Here is a 21,240-nt window from a genome sequence, read left to right as displayed (position 1 = left end):
CCCGCAGCCATTTTAATATCGCTGACCGTTTGTCACGCCGTTTGTCGAGATATACCCTCGAACGAGCTCAGCCTCTGGCACGAGAGCTTCGACGCCTCTCCTCGAGCCGTCGCGAGCTCGTTTCTCCATCGCTTTAATCTCGTTCGATCGCAGCCAGGACCGTGGATACACGGCAGTTGGAGGTATTAAATTTGTCGTCGGTCGATGATGGATCGAAGACATTCTCCAAGGGAAAACGTCCTCGAAACAGTAATCCGGATATACACGTATACGATTTTAAATTCTCAATTTTCATTCACGTACCCTCGCCGTACCCTCCCCTCGTCGTGCGTACGAACAATACAAATGCGTAATACGAATGTAATCGGATGCGAATTCGAGCGAAATTATGCACATACGTGAACCGAAATATCGAAATCTATCCAAATCTACCATCGAATCATCCCTTCGCACGCGATCACACCCCCGCATGCGACGAGCACAGCACACGAGGCAAGGAGCCCTCCGCCCTCCACCTCCCAGAGCCTCCACGAGGCAGACAGGCAGCGTGCTCAAGGAGCTCGCAACATCCCACAAACCCGATGACATAATTGACACCCGCGAGGCGAGTCGTTCCGAGTGATTCTTGTCATCCGGCTTCGTTGGTCGTCGACTAGACGGGCGACGCGGCGCGGCTCGACGAGGACGGCTCGAGGCGGTAGGCGTCGCGTTGGACGAGGAAGGAGAGGCGGCGCGACACGGCGCAAACGCCGGCCGTCCCGACGTCTCTACCCCGTGCTAGGCATCCACCCAAGACCCCACCCCGTGGCCCCGACGTCGGTGCACGCCAACCCCTGTTGTTCTGCCATGCCGACGTCCGCCCCTGGCCCTGGCCGGCCAGCCCAGGATCCTACTGTCGCCGGGCTTCCCTCGCGGCCAACTCGTCCGCCGACCTTCTGCCCGCGAAGCGCCACGATTTTCCCTCTCACGCCGGCCAAAAAGAGGAAAGCCGTCTGCTCGAAAGAGACGCCAAAGTGGCGTCTTCCGGCACGGCTCCGTCGCGTATCGCCACGTAACCGCGCGAGCACGTCGTGGCGCGTTCGAGCTGGCGATCCTTGGTGATGATCCTCTGCGGGAGAAGAAGGTGATAGAGAGCGAGTTCGAAGGGGTTGGAGAGGAGGAGGAGGAGGAGGAGGAGGAAGAGGAGGAAGAGGAGGAAGAGGAGGAGAAAGAGGAGGAGGAGGAGGAGGAGGAGGACAAGGAGGAAGACAGGTAGAGGCATAAGAGGAGGAAGGTCGAGGTGGATAATTTGGATACGATAATGGTGGTCGAGGAAGAGGAGGTTGGACGATTGGAGGAAGGTTGGATGAAGTGACAGTGGTTATAAATGGTGCAATGTATTTTCTCTCTACTGTGCGAGTTGTTTTATAATCCTCGTGACGTGGTGGGGTTGTTGGGGGATTGTGCGGCAGATTTTGCTTCTTGGGATGTTGCAATTGGGGGGAGGGGGGCTTCAAATTTGGTGAAAAACCTTTTAACGTTTTCGCGCTCGAAGTTCGTGCCTATACGCGAAAAGTAGCTACGCGATTACGTGTATTGCAATAATAATAACGAATCTTTCGAGAGGAAATTTCAATTTCTCTTAAACGTACGTAATGTACGACGAGACATTCGCAGTAGATTCGAAAAATGTTGTTAAATACATTCGTTAAAATTAATCGATCGAGTCCAGAGATGTATAATTCGATCGGATACCGCAGTTATAAGTATCCTTCAATATCGAGGCTCGAGCAAAAATGGGAGGAATAACCACAAGTTTTTAAATACTTATCGCACGTTTCCAAACGCAGCGCGCTTCAATCGTCCAACGACTTCCGCCTCGACTTTCCAACGCTGTCGCGACACTGTTTCCGACGGACATTGAAACGTCGACTCTCGATCGTGCCGACTCTCGTCGTCAACCCCCACCCCCGATCGTCGAGGCTGGAAAACCATCGTGGTGCTCGTGGTTCAAGGTCGCCGCTACCATCCGGATGGAAATAGCCAGGCTCGAGGTATAAATTCACGAGGTTGTGGGAACGGCTTGACGGGAAGCGACGGCAGACAGCGAGCGAGCGAGCGGAGGAAGCGTCGAGGGCGTCGGTAGCGTCGGTGAAATCCACCGGCGTGGATCGCAGCTGGTCGAACTAACACTCAGGTAAGCGGGGATTGAAAGTAAATCGGAGCGTGGAATTAGAATTTCCTGCGAAGTTGAGACAAAGGGACGGTGTTGAGTTTAATCGAAATAAGATCGGGCTTGGCGGGACGATTAGGAAGACGTATCTGCCGTTTAGAATCTCGACCGATCGAGTATTTTTACGGGAAGCGTAGAATCTTTTCAAGCGTTTGTAATAATTTCTAAATCCAAGTAAAATTATTCCATCTCGTACGTTCGCAAAGTATCTCTATCTCTATCGCATCCAATCTTCTGTTTTTAATTTCAAAAAGTACGAAAACTTGTCTTGCACAAAATCCTGTGAGCAAATTAATATTAATTTAACTTGGATCTTAGCTGATCCGAATAACGCACGCTTTGAAAAAATCGCTCGCGCCAAGCCCCAAGCGGGAGCGGAGGAGGAAGAGAGAAGAGATCGAAAAGCGGGAAGGGACGAAGCGCTAGTGAAAAAGGAAAGGAGAGGTGGAGTAACAGTTGTAAATCAGCGTGCACACGGTTCGGTCTAATACGGCGGGTGACAAGCGGCAGCAAAACGGCGTCACCTTGGGTGGAACGAGGTGTACGGTGATTCCAGCCGACGTCACCTTCCATTTAACTTACGGAAATCACGTGCGGCCCGCGCTCGTAAAGGACGTTGAGTTATTGTGGCGATCCGCAAGCTTCTACTAATTAGCTCGCGGCCGATTCGAAACCGAGAGAGCCACTGCCCCGGGAGTCATTCATTAACGGGACAGCAGTCACGAATTGTTTTCATTCATCGGTTCTTGCGTGCGCCGCCGCCGAGAAGTGTCCTGAATGAATGCGGGGCCGCCTCCTCTCCGCCACCTCCTCCTCCTCCCCACCTCATCTCCGCCGCCGCCTCCGCAGGAGGACGAGGAGGAGGAGGAGGAGGAGTCCTTCGAGATTTCCGAGCCTCGTCATCGCGATGACTAGATGGGCAGAGAGAGAGAGAGAGAGAAAGAGAGAGAGGAAGGGAGAGAGAAGTAACGTCGGATGAATTTTCACCGTGAAATCGGGGACGAGTGGATTCGAGAGTGGAATACAAGCCTTGGATCTCGTGGAAAATCGATGGGATCGGTTCAACCCCTTTTTTTTATAAACCGCGCTTTATCGTCCCATTGCCCTTCGTCAGTTTTATGACACGGATAGCAAGGGATTTCGCGCAGTTGAGAAGGTTCCATTTCGCGAGGCGATCGTTGAAATAGAAGGACTCGAAGACGATTGCGAGGAATAGTACGAAACTCTCTCTCTCTCTCTCTCTGAATTCACCAATCCAATTCGTCGTATAATTGTCGTTTCAGTCTCGACTCGAATTTATACATTTCACTTCCAACCCTCCATCAATTCATCCCCCGATGAACAGATCGATCGAGACGATCGACTGTACTAACTTATACGTTGTTACACACCTGAATGAAATTTTGGTGAAGATCTGAGGAAGGCGGGATTTCTGTGCGGCAGAATGGGCCGGTGGCCGCGGCGGTCCGTTTCGAGATGCTGAAGGAAGTCGGGTGCGGGAGCAGCACACCCCCGCCAGGGGATGGCGCCGTCAGCAACCGGCAGCTCGGAGGCGGCGAGAACAACAACACCGACGGGGTCCTCGGTTGCGGGGGTTGCGGAAGGGAGATAGCCGAGCGATGGTATCTAAGGGCTGCGGACCGCGCGTGGCACTGCGGCTGTCTTCGTTGCTGCCACTGCCGTGTGCCTCTCGCCGCCGAGTTGACGTGCTTCGCCAGGGACGGCAACATCTACTGCAAAGAGGATTATTATAGGTTGGTGCAAGTAGTCGTAAGAGGATTAGGGGGCAGAGCATGCCAGGAGGGAGGGAGGGTCCTTAGACCGCGCGGAATTTCGCTTCTAGGGTGTTCACAATTGCTTCGAAGCGCTTCCCGATGTACTCGGGTTCCTTTTGCCGAGAGTTTCGGGGATTGAAAACTCGAGGAGACTCGGTTTTCGTCTTGGACGTCGCTTCGCAAATTTCGACTTTTATTCCAATTATAATCGTAGAGTTTTCTCGTATTTGTTGTCGCGTTTGAATTTTCTATAGATGCGTAAACGATAAGTGAATACAGTGTAATTCGTCGATTTGAAAAGCCTCGATTTCGAGGAGATCCGAAGGATTTTCTTCCTCGAAAGGGGGCTTCGAATTGAGAAAATGTTATCCCACGTTTTATATAATTTTTTATAGTCATATTATAGCAATTCTAAATAACATATATGCAGTTTCAAAGGGATACTTTCGAAACTTTTTCCCGTTATCGTTGGAAAGTTATACAACCTCTCTTCTTCTTCGACGTAAAATCGAATCCAGCCATTCATCGTGGCGTTTTACGTCGAATTATCGGGATGACGCGCGAAATTAATGCAAGATCGTCGATTGGCCGGGTCCGGGCTTCCCGTTTCAGTATTTATTAGGGTATCCGCGAATTTGCATACGAGCGTCCGCCCCGCTCAAAACTCGGCCCAGGACCACACAAAATGTCTACTAATGGCCAGGTCTAAGCCGTTCCTTGTCCTAGGACTAACCTGGTCCCTGAAATTCCTGCAACGGTGATACGTTGGGCGCGATAAAAACAAGCGGTCACGATTTCCAGCGGTCACCCCTCTTTCCGCTCAGTTTTTCTTCGAGCACCCGCCCATTGTTGCAATTTCGATCGATCAAACGCACACGTTTTCGTTTGTCTCGCAACGTAATTTCGCTCGTTTTCGAAAAAAAATTCTTCCTTCTCGAATTTTAGATTCTCAACCGAGCATTTTCCTCGCGATCAGTTACTCGAAAGGTACAGAGAAATCGGTACGGTTTTTCAAAAATTGCAATTCTTCTTGTTTTAAAATTTTTAAATCTTCTCGCAGAGGTCTTGTGAAATGGAGGAATTTTCGTTTCGATCGGAAGGAAAGTAATTTGATGATTTAATTAATACGAGATCGCTTCCTCGAGAGGAAACAGTTGGAAAATATTGTTTAAGAAGATTACGGAACAATCGAAAGATATTCTCATATATTGGAAAGGTTTGAATCTTCCCTCACGGGGACAAAGGAGTTATATTTCAAATTTAAACGCGCGTTGCGATGCTCAACAAAGATAATCACTTATGCGCAAAGCGAAACAAATTTTCCCCGTGTTCCGCTCCTAAGCGATCCTCGCTCATCCTGCACACACTCGTTTCTTATGCGAAAGCTCTTGAAAGCAGCCTCGTAGATTAAGATATAAAAATGCAAAATGAATGAAATTAATTACGTTAAACTTGGCCATTGTGGAAATGGTAATTACACGCGGGGGAATCTGTTATTGTGTTTTTTACGTTATGAAAACCGTGCTCTCGTTGAAATTCAGAGAGAGCAGTTAGCGGACGGCGGCTGGAGGAGCACGCGTTGCATAATTCCGCGTGGCTCTCGAAAGCGTGAGAATCGTTTCTTCTCCTCTCCCGTATCGTGTTTCCCTCCGGTGTTCGTTGTTTCCGTTTCGCATTAACCGGATTGAAATTGTTAAATTGACGAGGTTCGGGGCCAGAATACCGGCGTTAAATATTCAATCCCCCATGAATTATTCACCGCGAATGTATATTCTTGTCCAACAACCGAGTAATAACCGATTTCTTTCCTCGAATGTATGAATTAATTGACAAAAAGATTTTAAAAAAATAAATAAACAAATACCATCCCTTGGTAGAACCAGAAGAAGAAGAAGAAGAAGAAGAATTTTAGGACAAGAAGTGAACAAAATTGTTATTGCGAAACGAATAAAATTTTCCTTTCTACTATCTTTATCGTTATCTCGTCACGTTATATCTTCGTTCTAATTAATTAATTGAGCAAGAAGAGGAAGAAGAAAGGAAAAAAGAAGAAGAAGAACAAGAAGAAGAAGAGAAAATTGTGTGCGAAAAGAATGAAATTCTCTTTTTTATACACGGTATTATCTTGAAGCATTAGTTTCCTTGTTATTTTTTCTCTCTCTCTTCTTTTTTTTCCTTTTTTTTTAATGACAGGAAAAAGGGATTAGGTCGCGAGGGTTCCCTCGTCCCCCCGATCCTGTAATCATCGCTAATCAGTGGCGCGTAGGTTGCGCGAGCAGCCTCGATGAAACGGAATAATTAAAGGGAACAAAGCTAGGTCGGGGATCCGACGAGGAACATTTTTCGTGCAAGCCGGGTTGTTACGGCCGGAAAATTGAAACGTTTCTTTCCAGAAACGAAAGACAGCCGGAATAACGAATGCAACGTGCGGCTTTAGCCGGAAGCTCTCCTTTACGGAAGCTCTTTTTCCAGCGAAATATAATATTGCGCAAACAAAGGGGCTCGTCAAAAGGAATCCACCCTTCTCCTCCCGAAGATGAGGATCCCCGCACGTAAAGCGTACGTGTTTGTACATCGCGAATCAACCATCGTGTCCACGATACGAGACAAGACGAAAGGTTATACATATAATTTCACGTAGTTTTTCTTCTTCTTTCTTCGGGACGAGTCTTTCGATCACGAGAAATCTTAATAATCGACGAGAAGCAACAAGCGCGGTGTACAATGTTCACGAAATTACATCCACTTTAATTCTTTAAAAAATTCCAATCAAACATCCAAATTCCGATAGAATCCTTCTTTTCGCGTTTCGTGGGTAAAAGACGTTCCGTCGAATCGTTATTATCGCGATTCCCCCAACACCACCGAGGTGATACAACGTGGCGAAATAAATTCAAGTAAAAATTATCCTCGTGCATTAATCGCAAAGATTATCGCGCGACCTTCCTCCGAATAATCAATCCCCCGAACACCCGTAGCGGCATCCGCATCCCATCGCCCTCCACCCCTTCCCTCGTCATCCTCGAGGCCGATCCAGACGAGATTCCAGACGAGGGTGCAACACGCCCAAGGCCCGTGTCCCCGGCCAGGCCGGGACTCGAAGCTGCCGGTTCGTTAGAGAAGAATACACCGGGCTTCTCCCATGCAATATGCAACGATCCATATCCAGGCCAACCCCTTTGTCTCTATTTGGTTTTCGCGCTTCGAAAACTGTAGTTACCTCGCCTCTCGATCGTCGTCGGCCGATATGAGAGAGAGAGAAAGAGAGAGAGAGGCCACCAAGGAAACCCTTATCCTCTCCTCTCCTCTCCTCCTCTTCTCCTCTTCTCTCACCCATCCGGGGAGAAGCCTCCTCCCTTCGAGGACGTTATGGTGGAAGAAAAACGCGGACCCGGCGGAGGCAGGCAAGGGGGGAGGGGGGAGGCAGGCAGCTGCATTGTTCTCCGATTTTGGTTCGAGCCGATAGTCACGAACAACGGAGGTCACGTGCTGCAAGTGGAGGGGGGAACCGGAGGCGGAGGATCGATGAATTCGAGCGACGACGATCGGGATCGTTGATTTTGTAATTAGGGGATTCTACGAAGAACGCGTGATCGAGAACCCGGAGGAGGAACCCGGAACGAGGCTCGCTTCTAGCCGCTTTGCCCCGATGGTCGCTTGCTCTATTCCTGGATCGAAACGGTTTCGTATTAAGAGGGTTGATTGGTGGACAGATAGAGACGGGATACGTAGTTGTTGTGCTCGTTCGGCTGGATGTGGGGTAGGTAAGGGATCTTGCAATATATATCTGTGGTTTCTTTTGTTCGGTATTGGCTGGATAGAATAGTTTGTTTCAAGCGGATGATAATTGATCGTTAAATTGACGTTTTGGAAAGTTTGGGATCTTGGATTAAAAAAGTAGGGTATAAATAGCTGATCCTAAGAGCGCGGATCCACTTTACGAAGGAAAATCTCGGTCATCGTAATGGAATACCTTTGAGAGAAATTATCATAATTTTAAGACCGTTGCACGAAAGTTTCTAATAAGCATCGAGAATAGATATTTCAGAATTGTTTGATTGATCGTATACGTTGGTTGGGACAAATGGAAACGCGATGATTCGCGTTATTTTCAAAATTGTTCGCAACGAAATTTTCACGCTCTTGAGATATTATCAACTAGTGGGTGATCAGGCACGAAGGTATCGGTTCTACTTCATCGTGGATGGAAATAATCGAGATTGAAATTTCTGTGTATGGGATCGAGCAAAAAGTAGTAATCGTAAATTGCATTAACTGGGCGCATTTATTGCGCTAAAACTCATTCGATTATAAAAATGTTCGATCGGGCCGGCGCGCGCCACGCTCTGATTTATTTATTTATTTATTTGTGTATTTGCGCCGGATTATATCCGTTGCTTGGAAAAATGATGTAATAACAACGATATCGAGAATGAAGGTAAATACGCGCGGGATTAACGTAAAAAAAGAAAAAAAAGAAAAAAACGTGTAAACACACATGCGTGCGGATAATATATCGCGAAATATCATACACTCGTTAAAAGTTGTCCGAGTGAAGAAAGGATTTTAAAGTTTTAACGATAACGTGTAACTTTTAATAACAATAACAACGTTACAACGACCAAAATCCATTAACATTTTTAGTTCCGTTTCGATCACGAGGAACGCACTATTTTTTCCGTAAAATACCATCGCAACAACAACAATATTCCCGAATTTACCTTAAATTATTCTCCGCAACTCGGAATTTCATCTACTTTTTTTCACTTTCCCCTTTTATTATTATTCCCATCTCAATTTTCGTAAAACGCCATCGATATTTTCAAAGCTCGATCAAAATATTCTTCGAGCGTGCCATATTTAACCATTCCTCGTCCATTTTCCATCATCCATCGATCAAAATTAGATTGATCTCGTATCGAAACAACACTCGACTAATAAAAATTAACCTGTCCATATCATTACCTTACTCTAAAAACATCTCGTCACCTCGTCTACTCCCCATTCCTTCCGAATCACCAGCGCCACGTTAATAACATAAAGAGAATCGATAATCTTGCCCAGGTTGTTTGCCGGAAGATGTTCCCGATGCCGAGCGGGAATCTCCGCCACGGAGCTGGTGATGCGCGCCAGGGATCTGGTGTACCACGTGGCCTGTTTTACATGCGCCTCATGCGGCACCCCGCTGAACAAGGGCGATCATTTCGGGCAGAGGGACGGCCTGGTCTACTGTAGGTGAGAAACACGAGCCCGAATTACCATCCTCGAAATGGCCGTCTCTTTGTTATCAACGAGTTTGATGACGAGAGTGACAGAAACACGAGGCGCGTCGACGTAGGACACTTATTATCGTTCGTTCGCAATAATGACAGCCCTCGGGCGCGGGTGAATCCGGTTTCTTTTTCTTTTCTTTTTTTTCCCATCTTCCTTTCGATTCTCAGAGACGAGATCGTGACAGAGAAAGAACGGAAAGAGAGAAAGAAAGCGAGAAAGAGAGAGCGAGAGAGAGCGAGAGAGAGAGAGAGTCGAGATCGACGCGCGCTCTCGTAAAGGGAAAGACGTCGCGGTGCCGCTTGCCGCTTGCGATTCGATCGGTAAGCGTTTGTATCGATCGACGGGAGGAATAACGAAATATATATCGTTCGATCTTTGCTTCGATCGTTATTCCTATTCGAGGAGAGGGAGAGAAAGAAAGAGAGAAGAGATTTATCGAGTGGTTACACGAATCGTTACGTTCGATTCCGTGAGCAGGGGTTGAAGCGAAGAAGAGAATCTAAACACGAAACTTTTTGGACGAGCAATATCTTTGAAACGGCGAAACTTTAATAAACGATCGAAACATTCTCCAATCGGAAGATAGATAGCAGATGTAATTTAGATACAATTTTGAAAATTCGAATAATCCAAAATTATTTTACACTTCTTGTGGAACTACACGATCGAACCAAGATTCAACAAGCTCGATCGGAGTTCCGATGTATTTATTGGAAAATTAAGAAGACGTCCCTTTTCACTTTGGGAAAGCAAAAAGTAGGCAAAATAGGGGTGAATGGTAATGGTTGGTGGAAGGAAGGAGAAACGGAAAGGAAAAGACGAGGTCGATCGATCGACGCCGATTGAGCGGTAAGCGGGCTGGCCCGTTCGTCTATCGCCTCTCGCGAGCGTGTTACGCGCGCGCGTCCGCGCGTTCATCGAACTCGGGGGATAACGCAGGGTCGCCACTCAAATACTCGACAGCAAGGTTCACGAATGACGAGCTGGTCGGTCCCAAGACCCCACTACGAGTTGCTGTGCTGCGCTGGGGATTACGGGGGCGCAGCAACGAGTATCGAGGACATCGGTTCGCCGGGGGTGTCGCCGCTTCCGGCTTATTACAGCACCGCCGAGCAGAGCCCGATCACCTCGTCCGGCACCGTGCAGAAGGGACGGCCCAGGAAGCGGAAGCTGTCCGAAGTCACCGGATCCGAGCTACCTGTCACCATGAGGCTGGCTGCTGGGGCTCTCGGTAAGACTTTTGCTCCCTTTATTTTCACCTCTTATCCATCTTTTCTTCTCTTCTCTTCTCTTCTCTTTTCTTTCTTTTATTTATCTATTAGGACGAAATAAAATTCTTTTCGAAAAAATTGTGGAAAATCGATCGCGACGAGTAACGATCCGGAAATCGATTGATCGGAGCGAAGGGGAGGGAAGACAGGGCAACAACTAGGCAAGGGACGAAGAAGAAAAACGCCTGCCCCGGGGCCCTTTGTTCCTCCCGTCGTGCAGTCGAGAAACAATAAAGAATTCACAAGAATCGAGTCTCGGCTCTCGGCCTCTCTCCGAGTCGAGGACGCAAATACGTGTAATTGGCAGTGGTGAAATAACGCGAGAACGCAAGAGAGGGATGGAAAGGGTTGCCGGAGGGATAATTGGGCCGGATGGTAAACGGGGGTGCTCGCTTGCTTTCAAACGTAGGTCTTAAAACCATGGGAACACGTGGTACGCTTCGCCATCCCTCTCCCTTTCCTCTAACTCTTTCTCTCTTTTTTCCACCCCCTAGCCGAACTCTGTTTAACTCATCTTCTCTCCCTCTTTCCCATTCTCTCGCCCTTTCGAACAAAGAAGAAGAAGATTAGATATTCTCTATCCTTCGGACAAAGAAAGTTAGATCTCTCTCGTTCTTCTCCACTCTTCGACGCAGGTCAGACCTCTCTCTTTCTCCTTCCATATTCCATCCACCTCTCGAGAATCGAGTAGGTTGGACCTCTTCTCCTCTCTTTCTCGCTCTCCATCCCTCGAATCGGGCAGGTTGGCCGGGGTAGTTGTATTATTTGCCGAGCAATGAGTATAATGGGCTGGTTCGTTCGGTGAGCAAACATTTGCACGAGGTTTCGAGAATCGGGCAGAGATTGTTCGCGATCGTTAGTCGTGTTCCCTCATCGACGCACACGCGAGGAATTCTTCGGCGAAATTTCGCCCATGGTTTAATTGATCCACGGACCCGAGTGGCGGGACACGATCCTTTCGTGCCTGTTCGCGCTCAATGCGCCGGACATGTGACAACCGCTCCGACGATTTTCCTTTTCGAGAGGCCCCTCGTGCGTACGCGAACGCGTCCTCGCTTTTGGTCGTGGCGGCCGCTTAAATTGGCCCGCTTCGATACGCGCCAACATGTGGCCACCTTCCTTCTTCGATCGAAGAAACTCGCGAGAGAGAAAGGTGAAACGTATAAGGGGAGTCGAGAGACGCGCAAAGATGAGGATTCGTGGGTTGCGTAAATGTTTGACGTTAGTTTTCGGTGAATCATTTGTATTCTTCCATTTGTGAATTTTTATTAAACGTCGTAATCTCTCGAGATTGTCAAATGCTTCGATACGTACCATTACGATTATCGTTACGATCCGCTGTTTAACCCTTGAGATTAAAATTTTCCAATTATTAACAATTTTTCAAAGTACCAAAATACTTATAATAAATAAAATCGTCGCGATCAATGTTCAATCCTCGTATACAAAAATTCAGAACAAGATTTCCTTAACGTTATCTCTGAAAAATATAACTCTTCCTCAAAAAATCTCTGATCACCGAGACGTTTGCAACTCCCGGAAGCGAGATCTCGTCGCGCCATCCGTCGAAACAACTCGTCCTCGTTCGCGATATCTCATTCCATTTACGACGTTTCGAGATACACCACCACCCCCTTCTTCTTATTTTGCTTATTTTCTGATCGACGCGCTGGCATCACGTGGGATCAGTTTCGAGGGAGCGGAATTTGCGATCAACGGGCATAAAATCGGGGCACGAAGCCTGGGCCAACCTTGGACGGGGTGGGAATCCGGCGGTTGCCTCGCGTTTTATTGTCTTTATATATAATTGGGACACTTTTTGCGAGACGGGCCGCCTGATCCCTCGAACTATTCTCGTCTGGACGTCGGCAGGCGCGTTCGATGGATCGTTGGAATTGCGACCGCGATAAGCCCACGTCTCTTCGCCTCCGAAAATACCTTCGTCCTCCCGGTTACGGTTCTTGCGATCCTGAAAAATTACCCTTCTTAGGAGGCTGAGAAGTTTGTCCAGGCTTGATTCTTGAAAATCTCTCTCCGATTTCCCGCGTTCCTTTCGCGAGAAGAACTCGAAGAAACATTTCCTCCGCGTGATTTGATTCCTTCCCTCTTGATTCTTCTCAATGACACGCACAGAAAATACTTTTAACCGAATTTTAAGACAGATCCCAAAGTTCGAGCATTTTGTTAAAAAAGGCAACGAAGAAGGCCGATCGAAACTTTGTCCCGATTCCACTTGCTGTATCTCAAGCGGGGGAGGAGGAGGATACGAAAGAATTGGGAGGGGGGAAAAAAATGTGGACGAAAATGTTGTCGGGCGAAAGCACCGGAAGAGAGGATTCACGACGAAGATAGGAGAGATTTGAACGGGGATTCGAGGCACGCCGGTCGCGCGAACGGAGAAAAGGCTAGGCCCCCTCGGACAGTGACAGATGGGTATCGGTGGCGAGATGCATCGATTGGCCGATCTGGCAGGAAAAGAATGCTGCCGCGGCCAATACGTGGCCGCGGCCAGCAGAATGGCCGGCGGAACACTATAATGCCGGCCGCGTGAGTTTCTTGCTAAGAGGACGGTCCTCGTCCTCGCTCCATCCAACGTCCGTGCCATCCGCGTGATTTCGCCCTCTGGACCAGGACCTGACAAATTGTAATCTCATTCTTGAACCACGAAAACCGTCCTCGAACCCCCGCCTCCCGCTATCCCGCCCTCCCCCTCCCCCCTCCCTCCTTTTTCGAGCTCGGAGGAGCTTGGGAACCAGGCCAGCTCGATGAAAAAACTTGCGTATTCCTTTTGCAGGGCCTCGCTCGCCCCGCGTTTATTGATAGAGCTGGTTTCTAGGGAAAGCGAACCGTTCGGGAATCGAACCGGAGCCGTTCGATTTTCTTCGCTTTTTCTCGACCTCGGCCTGGGTGCAATGAATGGGTGCCCCTTGCGCGGGGAAACTGGGTTCCCCGCGCTGGATTGGGTCGAACGTGACTCGAGACGCTTTTTGTCCACGGTGTTCGAGAGTATAGAAAACCTTCCATTTTTCCCTTACGTTGGATATACGGGTTATATAAACCGCTTCTTGCCCCGAACAATACAGTGGTGGTCAACCTTGTGGTAGAATCGAACAGCTTCCGTTTCGAAATTGTATCGGAATCTTCTGTAAAATAATCCACTCCACTTATCCACCATTCTCATCGTATTCGTGTTATTATAAATAATATCGCAACAAGATTGAAGAGAAATTTGGAAAAGAGTACGAACGTCATCAATTTCAAATTCTCTAAATCGTCGAGCGAAGGGAAGAAATGGAAGCACCCTCCAAACTGGAAAAATTCCCTAAACTGGAAGTAGGGGATTAAAAAAATTCTCCAAGTCCATCCGATCCTGGAATTGGAAAGAAAAATCGGTGTCGTTCACCCTTTCGCAACAAAACGAATTCCAACGTCGGTGTGGCCGCGTCGCGGCTCTTCTCTTTTCTGGATCGCGAGCCAACGTCGCGTCCGCAGGGAATGGAAGTTCGGGACAATAAACAGTAATGGCGGATACGTGCTCGGGGATTTACTTCTGGTCGTGGTCCACCCCCCTCCGGCCCCCCTCGGCCCCCGGTTGGCGCGCAGCGGCTGTCCACGAACGTCGCCTGGAACCCGTTCTTTCTCTCCGATTGAATTCAATGGTTACCCTCGTCGTCTTATTTATTGGATGCGTTCCTTCGCTCCGCCGGCGCGCAACGACTTCGCAACCGTTGCACACCGATGTCGTCCCCTCTGCTCGATGGGGGGAAAGGAAAGAGGGGGGGCGCGCTCTGCCTCTGTAAGAAAATTTCTATTCTTACGCGCGTGGAAATTCGTCTCGTCCATTCATTTGCACGCAAAGAAAGAGACAATTTTTCTACTTACTTATGGGATGGGATGGTTTGATTTGGAAAGATTTGGAAGCGAAGGTTTTTTTCTTCGAATATAATTTGTATAACCTGCGTTATTTAATTGAAGAAAGAAAAAAACATTTAAACAATAATACTCGTTCGAGGTTAATTAAGTGAAGTTGTAGCAAATCTCAATTATTGTTGGGAATTTTATACGCATCGTATCACGTATATTTGCAAATCGAATTGAAATTGATTTTTATTTATCCTATTCTGTCAAACGAGAAACGAATCAGAGACGAATTAATTTAGGAAAATGGAGAACGGACGAGGGTAGGAGAGGACCAAGTAGAAGAGACGAGTCATCTCTCTCGATCCCTATCTCAACTTTTGCTCTCTAATTTGTCGCTGCACCTGTCCACGCTACAGTTTTCAAGATTTCGAATACACGCTTTATGTGTTAATTTAAAAAATTGAATTACAAGTAAATTGCTTTTCAATCCGTTATAAAATCCCACGTTACTTGAGAAGGACGTATGAAAGATAACCTTCGTTGGGTTCCTCTCAAAGATCTAATTTCGGCCGTCATCCCGATCGAAAAATTCTTTCGCACTGATCTTTTTCTTTTAAGATCAACCGTTCCACGATTGTCGCCAAACAGAAGAACAAATCGTTCGATAGATGGGTTAGATAGTCGGCTAGTAGCCGATTGATGGATCAGCACCGTTCACCAACGATCAAAGAGGAATCCTCTCGTTTACCATCCACCGTTTTGTTTCTATCGTTCGATCGACGCCTGCCTTTTTTCACCCGATCGCTGTTCCATCTTTTTACGTCAGTTGCGTGTCTCGTAAGCCGATCGGACCCAAGAAACTCGCGCGCATTCCACACTCCTCATCTTTATTTTCGCCGTTCGTTAATACTTCTTAGAAAAATTAGAATTGAATCGATCGTTCGTTCCACCTTCGCGAATAATATCTCCGTCTTGACATTATTTATTGCGTCCTTATTGCGAAGAAAAGAAATTTAATCTTATATACCGTTCGAAATTTAATTCCTGGATTAAATAGTTTCCACAAGAAAAAATTATATCACATTCTTCAACTTTTCAATCTCTTATAATCTCCTGCTTTTATTTTCTTATTCCTCTTTGTCATCATTCTTTTGGACGAAGTAGATCGAGCTTCCAAAGAATTACGCGAGAAGAAAAGATTCGAATACGTTTCCGATTGTTCGTCCAATTAAAACGTGAAGTCTATCGAAATATCGTACGAAGGGGTATAACAATTCGGTTGCAGAGCTTCTCCACCCGACCGAACTGTCCTCGTCCATGGAATCATTGGCGGCGTACGAAGCGTCTGTCGGCTCACCGGGGCCTGTGCATCAGAGCCAACGGACGAAGCGGATGAGAACGAGCTTCAAGCACCATCAGTTGCGGACGATGAAGAATTATTTTGCTATAAATCAGAATCCGGATGCGAAGGACCTCAAGCAACTGGCGCAGAAGACGGGGCTTTCGAAGAGGGTGCTTCAGGTAGGATAAAATAAATCTCACCCACCATTTCCTTATTCTCGAGTATATCATATCGAGTTCGAGAACCAACGATAATTAGCCGACCGATCGTTCCTTTTTCTCCTTTTTCATTTTATCGAGCAAGATAAATGAAAAAAGAATGTCGAGAAAACCGTTTTTTATCGATAATTCTGTGCGCGTAATATCGAGAGATGACGGAGATGAAAATTAGTATAATCGAGCGTTTAATATTCCAATTTCCATTAATCACATTTCCTTCTCGATTTGAATTGATCGATATCCTTCCTCGTCAACCTTCTTCATCTCGTTCTGCTCGTTCATTTTCATTGATCTTGTATCTTCTTCGTCGAAAAAAAAGAAAAGAAAAGAGAAAAAGAAAGAATTCGTCGCGAAAGAAACGAGGCCCTGAAGATTCTCGGTTCCCGCTTAGGTCTGGTTCCAAAACGCCCGCGCGAAATGGCGGCGGAACATGATGAGGCAGGAGGGCAACACGACGACGAGCAACGTGGGGTGTCCAGGCACACCGGTGCCCTCCAACACGGCCGGCTCGCCGAACGTAGGGCCGGCAGCCAGCATCCTGGGGGACAGCAACAGCATGCCGTCGACCTCGATGGAGGAGCTCCACGCTCTTCATCACCTACATTCCGGCGTTTCCTCTCAGGTCTCCTTCTCCGATCTTTACTGACGACGGCTTGAGATGGAGGAAGACAGCTACAGCAGCCTTTCCAGCCATCTTGGATGAAGGATCTTCGCTCTTTCTTCCCCTTTCCTCGACGATTTTTTTCTTTTTTTTTTTTTCAAAGCGTCCACTTTCAGGAAGGAAGAGCCTCGAGAGCTCCTTCTTCTTCCTCCTCTCCTGGATCGATTCCAGAAGGGAACGGACCACGTTTCCTCCCCTTCCTCTCGTTCCTCTCCGTTAACTCGCGAAGAAGGACAAGTTTCTATTTACGATTCATCGAATATTCCTCCTCTGAGATGGCGCTGAGAGTCGAAATCCAGGGACTGGTTATCGAAAGAGAGAGAGACCTCTGACCAATTTCTTGCGAGCGAGCGATTCAGATGATCCGGAGTTGGCTGGTCGAGGATTATAGGAAATCCGTGAAAGAAAGAAAGGAAGAAGGAACGCGTCCGTGAAGAAACAACGAGAGATTGACAATCTCGATCAAGCTCGTTCCTAGGTTTCTTAATTAATAAGAAGGGACGATCACGCGGCCGAATGAAGACGTTCACGGTTACTAATAGGTTGGAAACGGTTTCTTCCTTACGAGCTTGTCAAATCCCCGCAATTATCGCATTCGTTTGTATCAGCGAGGCCGATACTGTTAAACGCCTTTCAGCGATTATATATATATACACTTTGGACAACAATCCGCGTACGTCAATTACAGGTAACAAGAACAAACGAGCGTTCATCGATCACCAGGCTCGATTTACGTGGCGAGCAACGCTAAAAACGATCGGTCGATCCATCAACTATCGACGAACGAACAGACAGTTTCGTTTGCGCGAGAAGTTAAAAACGAGGCCATCTTCCGCAATCCTAATCTTTGATTGAAATTTATCGATCTTCGTCGATAGCGAATTAGAGAATGGAACTGAGGATGAGAGGATTCGCTCGCCAGGAAACGGTCAACGGTCCCTAATATTAGAAACACTACAGGACAGAGATCGACGGCAGAACGCTTGGGAAACAGCGTTTCGGATTTATACTTAAGTAATCAGTGATAATAATCATAGTTCCATGCACATCCGAATTACCAAAGAATTACTTATAGGCGATAGTTTGTCTCGCTAGCGAGAGCGCGAGTCGGGTCCGGGTGTTACGATACTCGATACAACGGCCTCTTTTCACGAAAATTAAATTTTTATTTTTCGTTTAAAGACGGAAGGATATAATAAGGATCGAAACGGAACGCGTTCGAACGCGTCATTTTTCTTTTTTTCCCCTCTCTCTCAACCGAGAATGTATATCAAACGAGCCATTTCAACGGAGAGGGATAGATCTTTATCATCGAGGAAAAATTCCTTTCGCGCTATCTTCCTTTTTAAACTCGCATTCGATGCAAGTATAAAAGTATGTACGATCATGATGGATCGATACGGTCCCTATCGCTTCGATACCTCGATCTTGCGCGCGCGCGCGCTCGCACACACACGCCGGCCCGACACGCGCGCTGCTTCACTCCTCCTTTTTAGCCGAGTATCGTGTCACGAAGACACTTTTTGATAACGGCGATTTACGGGCTAGAGAATCGCGAACGAACGAGCGACAGGTGTGGTAAAACGGCGTTCCTCTCCTCGTGCCAAAAAAAAAAAGAAAAAAAAAAAAGAAAAAAGAAAAAAAAAGAAGAAGAAGAAACGTACGTACGAGTAGGTAAGATACGAAGGTTCTTCTTTTGTACGATGTGACGATCGAATTCAATTTCGCCTTCGAAATTATTATTTTCCCTTCTGGCTTCTCATCGATCTTGAGATAAATCCGACTAAATCGGTACATGTTTCGCGCGTTCATTCGCGTTCATTGGAAAAATTCGAAGAAGGAAGAATTATTCGTAGAAAAGTAAAAAGTTATTCGTCTAAGCTAAGGGGATACGTTGGTTGTTTGGATTCGATCGACATACGAAATACACACGTTCGACCACCGACGACACGCAGTATATGTATATTATAGAAAATGAGAATTAGCGGACGGATCGCAAAGTTTTTAGCCAGACGCGAGCGACGTTATTAAATAATAAGGCTTCGTGGGATCATCCCGACCATCGTCGTGTAGCAAAGTGACGGGTATCGGGGAAAAAAGGGAAAAAAGAAAACCAAGATGAGAAGAGGAAAAAGAACACAAACTTTTTCGCGAAACTCGTGAGCGTTTCTGAAAAGAATGAAAAAAGAAAAAAAAAAGTAGAAACGTGGATTCCTATGACGAGAAGATGAAAATTTATTTGTAACGCGCGATCGAGAACTTATAATTTTTATATATATACCGTCGTAATTAGAAAAAAAAAATGATATTTATCGACTGCATTAAGCGACGAGACGTTTCGAGATTAAAAAGATATATATATATATATATATATATATCTCCCAATTTGAAAATTTCCACGCTCTTTCGACAAACATCTCGTCGATTATCGCGATTACATAGGACCAGCATAGCGCCCGCGGTCTTTTCTCACTTCTTTCCACATTTTGCGACACAGGCAAACAAACTCTCCTCCTCCCTCCCTTCCCCCGGAAGGTGGAGGCTCGACGCGTCGAATCGGAAATAATGTGCATAGTCGGCGAAGTGGCGGCAGTCGCGTGTTAGGCATGTGTAGCATAGCGATTAATGTACGTCAGCGTCTTAAAAGTCGAAACAAGAAACAAAAAAAAAAAAAAAAAAAAGAAAAAAAAAGGAAAAAAAAGAAAAGAAAAAGAAGAAATAATAATAATAATAATTATAATAATAATAATAAAGCGTCGTGGGTGGAACAATTATATTAAAAACTGTATAGATGAAATTAATGTGCAGCATTCGAGTGCGGCTATTATCGTATAATAAATAGTTACGTACATCTGGACTTTGAAAATGGCATTAATCATTTTCTTACTTCTCTCTTCTTATTTCATTTCGTTTATCTCCCTTTCCCCTCTAATGCTAATACTTCTCTTATTTCGATTATCACGATTATCGCCATAGCTTGTTCTTTCCTCCTCCTCCTCCTCCTCCCTCTCTATAAATTCAATTTCAAAATCCAAAGGTTCATTCGAAAACAGGATCGCTCGTCTCAAGAGGGATCGATCGAGAGGGGAAGAAAGGAAGACGCAGACTCACAAAGTAGCCCCAAAATCATCCCCAAACCGAACGTCTCAAAGGATCCCACGAATCTCGTTCTTAATTGAATCGCAAATTAAGGTCTCCGAATCCCTTGGCAAAAGGAGAGCTCGAAGGCCTGTTCCGAGCCGTTTCACGGCCATCTTACAAAGTTGGTCGTCGTATGCGAATATGCGAGCCGTGGTACGCATGAAACGTGAATTTTATTCCCGCTTATTACACCCTCCCCCTCCTCCCGCCCTTCTTAAATCTGAAATCCGTACCGAGTCGCGAATATAACCTCGAAATATGAATAAGCGAGCGAGTCCCAAGCGGCCGCGACGACGGTCAATCGTTTGTCTTCTCGTATTTTTTCGCCACACGCGAGCCGGTCGCGGCGAGATCCGCCCGTTCAGAGCAAGTGCGAGTTCTAATTAGCATCAAATTAGGTATTTAAGGATTTCACGTTCGTGCGTGAAAGAATCGTGGAAGGAGGGCGGCCGTGCGAGGGTGGGAGAAGGCTGGAAGCAGCGGAGAAAAGAAGAAGAAGAAGAAGGAGAAGGAGGAGGAGGAGGAGGAAGAGGAGGAAGGTCGAGAGGCGGAAGAAAAAAGAAGACGAAGGCTTCTTCTACTTAGGGGTTATACCAACATAGGGACCTCTCGTGTAAATTGTAGGCCCCGGCGTCGTATAAGTGCAGCGAGCTGTACGGCGCGTATACACATATATTTCGCCGCCGCTCATATAAGTTAATTTTCAATCTATATGCGGGTTCTCGGATGGCGCGCGGCGACTCATCAACGAAATGAAGAAATTGAGACTCTCGTTAATATTTAATGAGCGCGAGGAGGAAGAGGAGAAGGTAGGGGAGGAGGAAGAGGAGGAGGATACAATGGCCGGGACCCATACGCGGCGGCTTCGAAATATCACCTCCGGATCCGTCAAGGATTTGCCGATTTTCGTGTTCTACCGCGATGATCGGGAATGAATCGAGGATTTTTATTTGCATTTTACGCGAGGAACGGACGACGATTCTGCGAGAACGAGGAATTATTCGGGGTCGTTTAGGTTTCACATTTTTCGTGTATGTGAAGTCGATGAAGAATATATATATATATATACGTATAGATCCGTAAAAATATCGAACCGAAATAAATAACATCTGATGATGATTTATTCACCAAGGATTAAAATAAAATATCTCGAATAAAATGATTGATTATTGAAGAAAATCGAATCGATCCTTTGTAATTCAAGCAAGAGGATGCGTTTGTACTTCCAATGATATAATCCTTCTCTCGATCCTTTTCCGGCACTTTTTAACACCGATTTCTCGCTCGCGAATAAAAAAATTATTAATATTCGCTCATTGTTCACCGTTTCCTCTTCTTCTTTCCTTTTTTATTTTTCAAATGGTGAAACGGTGAGTCGCGCGCCTCCGAAAAGAGGATCCAATTTGTGCCCCTTTTGTTGGCTGGCCTATTTACAACTAATTTACGAGCCGGGTCCATCGACAGCGAGGAGGCATATGTGTAAAC

General features: G+C 46.6%; 1 protein-coding gene and 1 long non-coding RNA gene across 5 annotated transcripts in view; one reads left to right on the top strand and one right to left on the bottom strand.

Annotated features, from left to right (window-relative positions):
• The window catches only part of LOC133666972 (uncharacterized), a 90,323-nt gene that overhangs the window by 47,154 nt on the left and 21,929 nt on the right, over positions 1-21,240 (bottom strand). The window contains exons 3-4 of one of the 3 annotated variants that reach the window (XR_009831914.1): positions 3,604-3,945; positions 974-1,108 (exon numbers count right to left, since the gene is read on the bottom strand). This is a non-coding gene — a long non-coding RNA (uncharacterized LOC133666972). Of the gene's footprint in view, positions 1-973; positions 1,109-3,603; positions 3,946-21,240 lie in introns of those variants that run through there. The other 2 variants (XR_009831913.1, XR_009831915.1) reach the window with 2 other exon arrangements.
• LOC107995150 (LIM/homeobox protein Lhx9-like) lies at positions 3,689-19,480 on the top strand. 2 transcript variants are annotated; one of them, XM_062081879.1, is made up of 5 exons: positions 3,689-3,966; positions 9,052-9,222; positions 10,260-10,492; positions 15,679-15,914; positions 16,345-19,480. In XM_062081879.1, the coding sequence occupies exons 1-5, from the start codon at positions 3,689-3,691 to the stop codon at positions 16,597-16,599; spliced, it is 1,173 nt and encodes a 390-aa protein (XP_061937863.1). In that variant the 3' UTR covers positions 16,600-19,480. The 2 variants fall into 2 exon arrangements, with proteins under 2 accessions (XP_061937863.1, XP_061937864.1); XM_062081880.1 differs by lacking the exon at positions 10,260-10,492.

This window comes from Apis cerana, linkage group LG11 (assembly GCF_029169275.1).
Source record: "Apis cerana isolate GH-2021 linkage group LG11, AcerK_1.0, whole genome shotgun sequence".
NCBI classification, from domain to species: Eukaryota; Metazoa; Arthropoda; class Insecta; order Hymenoptera; family Apidae; genus Apis; species Apis cerana.
The sequence above is the reverse complement of the archived record's forward strand: the minus strand, read 5'-3'. Positions and strand labels throughout refer to the sequence as shown.

Coding starts and splice junctions, on each gene's coding strand:
- LOC107995150 (XM_062081879.1), top strand. CDS start 3,689: ATGCTGAAGGAAGTCGGGTGCGGGAGCAGCACACCCCCGCCAGGGGAT. Junction 9,223..10,259: donor GACGGCCTGGTCTACTGTAG/GTGAGAAACACG, acceptor GTCGGTCCCAAG/ACCCCACTACGAGTTGCTGT. Junction 15,915..16,344: donor TTTCGAAGAGGGTGCTTCAG/GTAGGATAAAAT, acceptor GTTCCCGCTTAG/GTCTGGTTCCAAAACGCCCG.